The sequence below is a fragment of the Manacus candei genome, unplaced genomic scaffold, assembly GCF_025592945.1.
Source record: "Manacus candei isolate 608988 ecotype Guabito, Panama unplaced genomic scaffold, ASM2559294v1 h1tg000007l, whole genome shotgun sequence".
Classification (NCBI taxonomy): Eukaryota; Metazoa; Chordata; class Aves; order Passeriformes; family Pipridae; genus Manacus; species Manacus candei.
In genome coordinates this window covers 635,898-647,676 of record NW_026138055.1, presented here as the reverse complement: position 1 = coordinate 647,676, position 11,779 = coordinate 635,898, and the positions used below count along the sequence as shown (strand labels likewise).

The 11,779-nt window shown below is 43.4% G+C and overlaps 1 protein-coding gene across 2 annotated transcripts; it reads right to left on the bottom strand.

Moving 5' to 3' along the window:
* Positions 1-671: 671 nt before the first annotated feature.
* LOC127481282 (b(0,+)-type amino acid transporter 1-like) lies at positions 672-11,294 on the bottom strand. 2 transcript variants are annotated; one of them, XM_051810407.1, is made up of 7 exons: positions 11,103-11,292; positions 10,443-10,745; positions 8,710-8,843; positions 5,293-5,422; positions 2,986-3,110; positions 2,465-2,552; positions 672-1,251 (listed from the first exon to the last, which is right to left on the bottom strand). In XM_051810407.1, exons 1-7 carry the CDS (start codon positions 11,184-11,186, stop codon positions 1,018-1,020), a joined length of 1,098 nt encoding a protein of 365 aa, XP_051666367.1. In that variant the 5' UTR covers positions 11,187-11,292; the 3' UTR covers positions 672-1,017. The 2 variants fall into 2 exon arrangements, with proteins under 2 accessions (XP_051666367.1, XP_051666356.1); XM_051810396.1 differs by having other exon boundaries at positions 10,443-11,294.
* Positions 11,295-11,779: the final 485 nt, after the last annotated feature.

Below are 11,779 nucleotides of genomic sequence, written 5' to 3'. Positions count from 1 at the left end.
GCACACTGCTTCAAGGTTGCACTGCCCTCGTGGTGATGAAATTTTCCTTAAGTCCAGCCTGAACAACCAAGCCACAACTTGTGGCTGTTGCCCTTAGTTGCCACTACCAAGAAGAGCCTGACCCTGGGGCCTTCACAACTCCAGCTGAACAGCAAAGCCCAACACTGCATGCATGATTTCAGATATTGAGTCCAGAGGGACAGAGTATTTCCTTGATTTGCTGGCCACACTTCTCCTAATGTATGTGGTTTCTTTAATTCCCAATAAGAGTGCCTTGCTGGCACATGTGCTCTAGGGGGTTTTCTGTTTGTTGTTTACTTTCTTACAAGGTAAGTTATTTGTCTTCAGGGGAATTACAGGAAGAATATTGGGTGACTGTTGGTACTTGAGTGATGTCACTTGTGTCCTCACCATGAGTGGATGGATCCCATATGACAAGTGCATTCTCAACCGAGTAAACTGACAGAACTTTAAAGTACTTTTTGTGTCACATTAGAGGTTTTTATACAGGAGATGTAGGATGATTTGGGACAGAGAAAGGACTGTTGTGACTGTGCACCTAGGACTGGAAGAAGCAAGGTCTTCCCAGAGCAAATACCTGAGTGAAAAAGGGGTTTTTTTTGTTGTGACCATGGTGAGCCCATGCATTATTGATTTGAGAAACTATGTGGTCACAGTGGGCATTGCCAGGAATGGCTTAGGGTCCCAGCCTGCTATAGGAATAATATTTCATTGTCTGCCTTTTGTTGCCTTTTAGCTTGAAATGTAAGATCTGAGATTTTGATGAACAGGCCCTCTTGGGATGGAAAATATACAAAAAGGAGAAAAACACCTCCCCAGAATTTGGAGGAAACCTGAGGAGTCAGCTCTAGTCCATCTCACCTGGACACTTTAATGTCACATTCGTTCTACTCATTCGTCTTTACAGAAGAATATTTTCTGAGTCTTGAAAACCAAGGTGCCAGGATAAAACATGAGGTGCAGGCAACATCCTCCATGTGACTGGAGGATGTTATCTCAGTCTGTATCCTTAGTGGTCGGGGCAACCTCCAGGAACAACTGGAGGTGTAAGGTGATGGTCTGCAAAAAGCGAGGGTGGCATTTGAAGCGAACCAGTGGGAAATAAAGAATGATGCCACTGAAAATGAAGGCGATGATGTAGAGGATCTCGATTTGGGGTTGATCAATGATGGGAGCTAACACCAGGTACACAGCTGCTATCAGCACAATTATGGGAATGATAATTGGTACCTGTGAAAGCAAAACAATCAGTGTAAAGACTCTTGTAATTCAGAGGCAATCTCTGTAAGCCTAGTCAGAAAGCATTTAAACTTGAATTTGAAGCCACCCTCCCTCAAAGTCTAATAAAAATTACTGCTTTCAAACCAAGGAAATCTTTCCTCTAAATATAAACTGTCAACAGATGCACAGATTCTGCAGGACATCAGCCATACACTGTCAGTTGACATCAGCCATATATTGTTAGTTGACCTGAAACCTTCAGACATCAGCTGCTTCTAGTTAAGAAAAGAGTCAGGTCATCAAGCCAAAGGCTGAGCAGGCTGACATCCTTGATGGATTGGCTGGGAGAACTGTGGGAGTTCTATGCAGTGTATGAAACACTACTGCAGAAACAGAACTTCTTAAAGCCCATTCAGACAAGTTGGGTGAACGTCCTTATCCAGCATCCTAATTTCAGGATAGAGCAGCAGAAGCCAGTGACTGGAAGACCTAATGGAGCGCTGCTGCTCTTTGTGCTAAACCCTAAAGGACACTCAGTATTGCTTTGCACAGCCTGTCCTCTAGTTCCTGGAGGAACCTCATAGTAACCAGGATGTTCGTTCAACTCAGGGAAAAGTCACTGTCTTTCCTTCATGGTCTCATGGATCCTATGTTCCTGGGATCTTTTCTGTAAAGATACTTCCCTCAGTCACTGAGGAAGCACTGCAGCTCAGCCTGCTCATGGCATCAGAGGGCAAAACACGTAACTCCTGATCTCCTTCCTCTGTTTTGTGGGGAACAAACCGGCCCCCTGGCCATCTCAAAGGACTTGTAGCTGAGTTATTTTTTCTCTGCAAGATTCTTACACCTGGACTACCCTCTGAGGAGTGTGACCAGAGTCTGAGAGCATAAGCAGGTAGTTGCATTGTTGTCAAAATCATCCTTCATTTATCTCTTAAATCTTTTAGAAAAAAAGAGGATATGGTAGACATATTTTCCATAGGAGAGGGCAGTGCATTATTAACTTATCAAAACTGAGAATTCAGCCTTGACTTGTGCCTGTATATCCACACTACCTCACCCCTCTTGGTGACTTTGCTGAGACAGAACGTGAAAATAATAAAAAAAAGGACAACCACATTAAATCCGTAAGCAATCAGTGCTTGCTCTTTTCTCATAATGTTTTCTTAGTTATTTGGGCAATATAGGAAAAGGGGTTGAGGGGTTTATGTTATTACTTCACCTTGTAAGACCTTGGCAGTTCTGGTTTCTTGATTTTTAAATACAGGAGCCCAGAAATAGTCATGCCATAGAAAAGCCATGCTATAAAACTGGAATAAAAAGAAAAAATAGACAGCGTTACATCTGGGGTGAGATCATCCAGGAATGTCAGGCCTGCCTTGCAGATCCCAGCTGTTCATACCTCCAGTTAAAAAGGAGAATATTGATATAAATTTAGTAGTTCTTGCATTCATTTCCTTTGCAACATAAACAACGAGAACTTTGGAATTATCTGAATATTACAGATTCATTTCAATATGAGGATGAATCACATCCAGTTAAGTCTATAGTGACAGAAGCATTCATGCATTGCAAAAATGCTGGTTCCCAAGCTCGCTCTTTTCTTTCTTTCCTCCTCCTCTCCCCAGTATTGGTTAGAAAGTAACAGCCCAGGCTTAAAAAAATATTGAAAGAAAATATTCATAAAACAATATAAAACCCAGGAGCACAGGGGATGCAAACAGAAACGTTACACACACATACCTGAAAAAGTTCACGATACTGGTGAAGTTTCCTGATATTATCATTATTAAAGACATCACAGATGTAAACATGAGTGCAGGGGAGGGTGTGAGGCGTCGCACATGAGCCATAGACAGAATGTCTGGCTGAAAGACAAAGTAAAACTGTGTATTATCGTATCATGTACTCAGAGGTCCTTACTCATCCCCTCAGCTGCTGGTGGGAGCTCTGCCCGCAGCCAGAGCCACTTGTAACCAGCAAATAAGCATCATATAAAAGCAATTCAGCTCCAAGGAGTGTAAACACGGAAATCTCCCTCGAGGGTATTTTTATTGTGTCTCACTGATTTCATATGAAATATGCTCAGTTTGGGGAGGCAAAACAAGGTTTTCAAACTACCGATGTTACAGACTAAGGCTGAGTCAAATTAGAGCTTCCTGGCCCTCATCAGAACCTTGTGCATGGTCCCACTCTTCTGCCCCCTGCCATGTCTCTCTGGGACTTGACTTCTCTTGGGATGACTGGAAAATAAGACAAGGACTACTCCTGAAACATTTATGTAACTAACTTCAATTTAGATTAGGTTTTGTTTCAGAACACTAAGAGTACTAGTAGCCCCTTTATTGTTTGTTTCATTGGAAAGTTTAATGGGAAAGGCTGTTTTCTTTTCTTTTTTATATTTAATTTTTAATTCCCAACTAAAATATCATGCAACAACTTCTGCTAGAGGTGAGTGCCTGAGAAATGGCATAAGCATTCAGCTCTTAGCCTGGTATGGTCAAATGTGAACTGCTTAGCACAGAGCTTGCCGTGATACAGCAGGCACTGTCCTCAGTGAGAGAAGCTGTAGAACCAGCAACCACCGAAACCAGTAACCACTGAAACCAGTAACCACCAGACCAGTCATCTCCATCAACCTGGTCATTCATATACATAAAAGATTCTCTGCTATGAACCAGGAGTGGAGCTGGTGTGGAATCACAGACCTATGGAATGGTTTGGGTTGGAATAGACCTTAAAGGCCATCTAATTCCAAGCCCCCTGCCATGGGCAGACACTTTACACTTCACCAGGTAGCTCAGAGCCCCATCCAACCTGGCCTTGAGCACTTTGAGGGATGGGGCATCCAAGCATCTCTGGGCAACCTATTCCAATACCTTTGCACCTGAGAGCAGAAATGCCAGATGATGTGGGTAGGAAGGACCAAAAAAATAGAGAGGTCCTGGAGGAACACCATATGCCTGCTCAAAACAGAGGAGGACAAATGCAACTCAGTCTTTTTTCTCCTCTTTTTGGAGAAGTGTGTTGGTAGTTGTAGGTGGTGTACCTGTGAGTGAGGGGGTCCATATGAGCAGCTGGAATGGGGCAGCAACCTCAGGGGCTTGTATGCCCAGGTACCAGCAGCTGGGAGACTGGGATGCAAGGGCAGCTACTGGGCAAATTGAATGTCTGAGCCCAGCTGCTGGAGGGACCATATTGTACAAATGTTTCTATATATATTTCCCCCTAACAGACCCCTAAACAGCCAGAGAGGGGAACAAGATGGTGCTCCTGGCGCTGTTAGTGTTTGTGTGAGTGCTGTGTGTCTGTACATGTGCCCTGCTGTCTGGGTGTGTGTATGTGTGTACATATATAGGTCTTATACCTGTGTTTGTGTGTGTGTACCTACTGGGAATACATGCTGAAATTACTGGCTGGACCAGGGAGGAGGGAGCCACAGCAGCCTCATCTCTGCTGGGCTACCAGATTTGGCCCCACCTAACAAAACCAATGATAAACCCCAGATAGGGGAGATGTAAGGCTTGGTGTCACCTCATAATTGCTATGAAGCTTGAGGAGCAGATATCCTGTGTTGCATCGGAGCTGGCCTACCCACGAGAAGGCTGAAACATCCCTGAGACCAGCCCATGTAGTCAGTATAGCATGCAAAGGCAGCTGGGCTTCCTTCCCAGTGCAAGCAAGGGTGCCTTGCAACACACAAGCATGGCCAGGTTCCCTCTCCTCACAAGTACATTGGCTAAGTCACCCCCAGCCTGTGCCCTGTCCTCCAACGCAGCAGTATTTCAGTGTTTCATTTCAAAGCTGTTCTTAAAATTCAGGCTAGATGTGAATATGTGTCTTTTTGAAAGCACTTGACTGGAGCAGAAAGCCCAGAGACAACATAAACATTCCATTTGAAAAAGATGGGGGTTAAAGTCTTTGAGCAAGGAACCCCTGAAGAGCTATCACTCTGACAGCTGAACAAACACAGTGTTTTCCTCTCTGCTTTAGTGTCACAAGAAGGTAAAGCTGCTCAAAGCAAGGCAGACCCCTTTATTTTGTGCTTACCATGTGGCCTTCCCTCGCAGCGATGTAGCACACGCGGCCTCCGCTGAAGAACGTGCCGTTCGACGAACCGAAGGTGGACAGTGCCACCGACAGGGACATGAGCCATGCCCAGCTGCCCAGGACTTTGTCTCTGAGGTGGGAAAGAGTTCGCAGCATAAGATACACTTCGTAGATGTATCAAATATTCACTGTAGAACCAGACAGTTTTCTTCCCTCAGTTATACTTACTGAATTTTTTTTGAAGTCTTTTAAAATGATTTTAAATCTTCTTCCAGTTCCTATAGTATTTAGTGACTAATAAGTTTGTCTTGTCCAGGAAAGACAGCTTTTCTTCGTGTCTGGTGTGTATATATCTACATCTGTCCACAGTGCAATGGGGTACAAAGCTCTCATAAGAGCAAACCCCCCATTTTTATGTACTGATGCTGTGGCAAAAAGCCTGGAGATACTGCTATCACAGCCAACAACATTAGCTTGGAAATCACAGGAAAACTGTTCCCATCACACCAGAAGAAATATTCTGCATTATAACCTCTTCCCCAATATGCATAAGAATTTAATCCTTTAATCCTATATGTACCTATTTCTGCTACTCTGTGAATCAGACTTAAGCCAAAGCAATGGTTTGAATTCCAGAAGTTTGTTTCTACAACATGTTCAGACATTTGTGGTTTGCTTTCTCCGTAACAGAAGAAGTAGCAGGGGTACAGAGTTCAAGGTAAACATATGGAAGATACGATAATCTTCTCACCTGAAAGTGAAGATTGTCATCTGGAATGAAGCAGCATGAAGAGTATTAATTGAGTAATAAATGTTGGTGTTTGGGGTAATTATCACATACATGTATATACACATACACAAACAAACTCACTGTTCATCTAACTGGCAAAAATCCAAAACTCAAAAGTTTTTTAGAGCACTTTATATTTCCATTGAACTGTATGTCTTTGAGCCATCAGTACTCTTTTTTAGTATCAATTCTCTCAGATGTTGAAAAAATCAAGATCTCAGCTTTCCAAAATCATAGCAGGAGCTTATCTACCACAATAATTTTAAAAATGTAGCTTAGAAACTTAATATCTGGATTATGCTCCTTTGGGCTTCAAGTTATTAAGCTTGAATACTTAATACTTAATACTTGCAACAAACAGAACTAAAATTTTTCCCTTTTTAAATGATAGAATCTGGCCATCTCCTATAATCATGCAATTCCATAACCACAAGATATCAAGGGAAAACAACATACATCACAAAATTAATAATGAAATCTTTAGCAATTGTGTACTTTGCATTTATGAGATTGGTTCTTTACTGTTTTGACCCTGGAAATGAAGTACAGGGGCTACTGCAAGCAGCTTCTTACAAGCAAACTGAGACCTGCAGTTGCTGTTAAATCACTGTCATCAAAGAAATGCTGCAGAGAGTTTCCTGAGTCCCTCCTGTGGCTGCACCTCTCACCACAGAACAGTGTTTCTCTCTGGTAGTTTTCTTCTTATATGGGGAATAAATGCATTTAAATGTGACAAGTCTGGTTTCTTTATACTCCTTCCATGCTTTGTTAATGGCCTGAATAGCTGCATCTCTTGCTTGAGCCACGGCCATTAGCCTCTCCTCAGCATCTGGCTACCTACCTGTCCTCCAGGCTTTTGAGTTCCCCCCTTTCTGGTTGCTAGTTCAATATTTCTTCCTGAATTGTGCTCTTGGGTGAAAAGGTTAATCAGGCAGGAAAAGGAGATGTGTTAAAAAGGAGGAAGCTCACAAATAACTTGTTAATCAGGAATGATGGGAAAGGAAGTGCAGCAAAAGTTCATGACACTGCAGCTTAGTGAGGCTTTGCAACATGCTCAAACAAAGCACTAGATCTTTAAAAGCTCCTATTTATAATGACATGAAAGGCTATTAGAGAACACATCCAGCAAGAGCCCAGTCAGATCTTCAAGCTGGAAATCTTGTGAAAAGCACACAGAAGCAAAGCTGCTGCTACTGACTTTTTAGGAAGAGGATGAGCAGCAACATAATCTGTGGATATACCATGTCATCACTTCTGCCAGACAACTCATTTAGGCCTATCAGAAATTCTGTGTCTTTGGAAATATTTAGACTAAGGCTGGATGTTCTGGTGAAAGATCATTGATGATGCCTACATCTCTCATGATGGTCCCTTCCTTCTCTTCCTAAATTCCTTGTCTTGCATGCAGACTGTTTGATATCACCAAACGCTTCAGGTTGATGGAAGATACAAACAGTTTCTGTGCAGCTCTGGCAGAGCACAAGCCCATTAAAGTTACAGTTACCAAAGATTACCCAGCCCGTGTATAACACTTCCCAAAGGTGGTGTAGAGATCTGTGTCATTTTCTATTTCCCCACATATGGAGAAACTGAAGCAGAAGACTCTGCTCTGCTTTAATTTCCAGGTGCCAAGTGGACAGGATTCACCCAGCTGGCTCCTATCTCACTCCCAACCCACTGCCTCTGCATTAGCGGGGCAGCACACTGCCCTCTCCATTTCTATGGAGATACCTAAAATGTGGAGCATCTACCAGTCCTCAGGTCTGGATATGTGCCATCACTGCATTCCCAGTGCCTATGGGGAGATGCTCCTGGTATGCCCTTCAGCTCTTCTTTATGGACACTTTCCACAGGATGAAACATAAGCTGGATGGGAGCCACAGGTTTCCAGTGTGAATAAATGGGAACGAGGAGTAAGGGGTGTGCCATCTTGGCAGCCTTGATGCCTTGGAGACCATGGCCAGATGGGGCTGGTCAGCCTTGGCCTTCGGTGGGGGAAGGCCACACACTGCTCTGTAGTTGACAGAGCTGGGACATGGAGCCTGCTTCATAGAACCATAGAATCATAAACTCATAGAATGGTTTGGGTTGGAAAGGACCTAACAGATCATCCAGTTCCAAATCCCCTGCCATGAGCAGGGACACCTCCTACTAGACCAGGTTGCACAAAGCCCCATCCAAACTGGCCTTGAACACTTTCAGGGATGGGGCATCCACATCGTCTTTGGGCAACCTGTTCCAGTGTCTCACCACCCTCACAGTAAAGAATCTTCCTTATAACCAATCTAAATCTACCCTCTGTCAGCTTAAAGCCATTCCTCTTGTCCTATCACTACAGGCCCTTGTGAAAAGTCACTCTCCAGCTCTCTTGTAGCCCCTGTAGGTACTGGAAGGTGCTATAAAGTCTCACCAGTTCTCAGCCTGTCTTCAAAGGAGAGGTGCTCCAGCCCTCTCATCATCTTTCCTCTTCATTGTCTTCCCTATAAACCTGGCCTGACTGATGTTCCTGGCCTGACCATTGAAGTGCTACCATTTCTTTGGGGAATAGACCTAAATCTCCTGAAACTCAGGAGAGAATCAATATTTCACTGGGCTGCGTTGGTTGTGTTGCCACACGCAGAGCTCACCCCCAAGTGACGGCCACAGCTCCTGAAGACAGCAGTTCAGAGGGAGTCATGGCTGCTAAGTAGCTCACGTTCACCAGCAGATACAGGCACGTAACCAAAGGAATGGCAATCATCACAGCTCTGGGAAGGGTCACCTGGAAAAGGGGTGACAGCAGTGTTAGGTGCAGCACATTTATGCCTGCAATGGGCTTTTTTTGCTTGTTTTGTTTTTGCCACCACCCACGTCTCTCATTCAAATTCCTTCACTCCCTAAGCTTTTCCACAGGACAAGACTTAGATCCAGATTCACATGGCAGTTTTTACACCAGCTCCCAAAGATGTCAGGCTGTAAGGTTGTACATTTCCAAAGTTAGTCTAAAAAAGCCCACAACCAACCAAAATAAATCAAACAAAAAGAACCCACCAAATCTTATTAAAAAAGATTTTGGCTCATAGCTGCCCAAGATGTCTGTTGCATACTTTTTGATTACTTTAATATTGATTAGTGTGTTATGTGTCCTGCTGTGCTGCATCTTCCCATGAACATTGCACTGCTGTGAACGAAGTTCCAGAGTGTGTTGTATCACATTTAACTCCTCTACAGTTTAAATCAAAGCTGGGTTTTGATCTCAAAAAGGATTTGCTCTAGGAGGGAAATATTTTATTTTTCTTATTAACAGGATGCTATCTTAGAACACCACAGAATCATTTTAAGACTCAATAAAATCAACTAACACTGTCTTATGCAATTGAAAATACTGGGAAAAGGCAACTGTATACATCTAAGAACCTGAAATATCAATTTTTGCATTCCCCAGCCCCACCATAGGACAAGATAGAGTAATTCCTAATGTCCTCTGCAAGGGCCTGAGTGTCAGTGCTCACGATCCTATGGGAGACAGTGCAACGTGACCCTGTGATCTTTGCTGCCATTTAGGATAATATTTAACTGTATATTTTCATTTAATCTGTAGGATCTTGTGTGCTGCACTGGAAGAAAGCACATTCTCTACACTCTGCACTAACACAGCTCTTTCCAAAATAAGAGTTGTTCACTGCTGTACTGTCTGATCTGTGAAAATAGGTAATATGGCACAGAAAAGGCTCATGTGAGATGTAAGCAAGCTACTTCAGTGCCTATAGCATGGACTGAACACATGCCAAAAAAGTAGATGTTTAAAGGCAAGGATCATTCAAAGAGTTAGATTCTCTCTCCAGCAAGACTTGGCTTGTTCGAAGCTGCCCCTCCATGCAATGGGGAGAGATAAAGTGGTTTTCTGATGCATACATTATGGAACAAGTCTTTTATGTGGTGTTCAGGATCCTTTATGGATTACAGTAGTGAGTACTTTTCTGAATAAATCTAGATGTCTACAGTCTAAACACTAAGACAAAATTTCATCCCCAAAACATCCAAGTGCTGCCTAATAGTTTTTTTGCAGTCAATGGGGTATTTTAGGGCTTTCATAGAATCACAAGATGGTTTGGATTTAAAGGGACCTTAAAAATTATCTAGCTCCAACCCCCATGCCATGAGCAGGGGCACCTTCAACTACACCAGGTTGCTCAGAGCCCCATCTAACCTGGCCTTGAGCACTTCCAGGAATGTGGCATCCACTTCTCTGGGCAACTGGTGCCAGTGCCTCACCATCCTCACTGTAAATCCCTTGATTACCCTTCTTAAAAGATTCACAGGTAGAATCAAACATATTAACAGCAGCATTGAGTAAGTAAAGCCCATCTCACTCACTCACCTCAGGCTTCTTCAGTTCTTCAGTTACATAGTTCAGGTTGTTCCACCCATCATAGGACCAGAGTCCCTGGTAAAATGCCACTCCAACTGCCCCAATACGCGCATTCGTGCCTTGAAAACCGTTCTGAAAACTCTGAGTTTGTCCCTTGGCAAGGAGCACCAGTCCACCCACCACGATCACCAACAAAGCCATGAGTTTGGCAGCTGTAAAAATGTTCATAACAGACGTCGCCAGCCTCACATTGAGACAGTTGATGATAGTTAAAAGCAGGATGCAGGCAGCAGCTGTGCATTTGATGACAACCTGTGGAGAGGAACATCCTGGGTAGAACGGCGCAACAGCATATTCTGCAAAGCTGAGACAGACAGCTGCCAAACCAGCTGGTCTCACCAGGATGACAGAAGTGTAGGCGAAAAGGAAAGCAGGAAAAGAACCAAAAATCCTCAAAATGTAAATATATTCTCCTCCAGACTCTTTAATTATGGTTCCAAGCTCAGCATACGACAAGGCTCCAAACACGGCCAGGAGACCACATGCTGCCCAGATAAGCAGGCTGCTGGCAGGGTTCCCCATATGATGTAGTACCCACTCAGGGGACATAAATATCCCCGAGCCTATCATTGTGCCTGCAATTAATGACACTCCGCTAATCAGGCCGACCTCTTGCTTCAGTCTTAACTTCTCCTTCCCTTCGCTCAGATTTGTGGATGAATGAGGTGGATCTGTTGTCTTCCTTTCCCTCATTGTGGAAATGTGAGGAGACGTTGTTGTTAGGAGAGAATATGAAAAAAGACTAAGGCATTTGAATAAGGACTATTTCAGGCTTTAAGGTTTAGTTAATAATTACGAAAGTCACGCTGAACGCTGTCAAGACATATAAACTTATCTTCTGCATTTCACATTCTTTCATTACCCATCTTATCTTGGTAATTTATTATGGTTCAGATTCTGCCAAGTTTGATTATCTCTGAATCTCACTGCAATCCAGCACCACCTCAGAATCAGTCAGCACCTTACTGGACTGTGTCCCTGGTTATCTCTCCTTCAAATTATGCTTCAAATGGCATCTGAAATAAGGGTCAGGTAAGCAAAGTCCCCATGCAAATCTGTGCTTCATTCTTTGTTTAAAAGTCAGTGTTCAAGCACCTGCTTCAGCACTCATCATTCAGCAATCATACTTTCATTCTCCACTATAATGTGATCAAACAAACAAGTCTGCCAGCCAACATACTATGGTTTTGCTCAACCAGAAACATTTCCAGTGTCTCAATCAAAGACACAGAAATATTTTGCGAAAAACAGCCCAGAGACTGTTTTTCTGCACAGTAGTAGGGGGC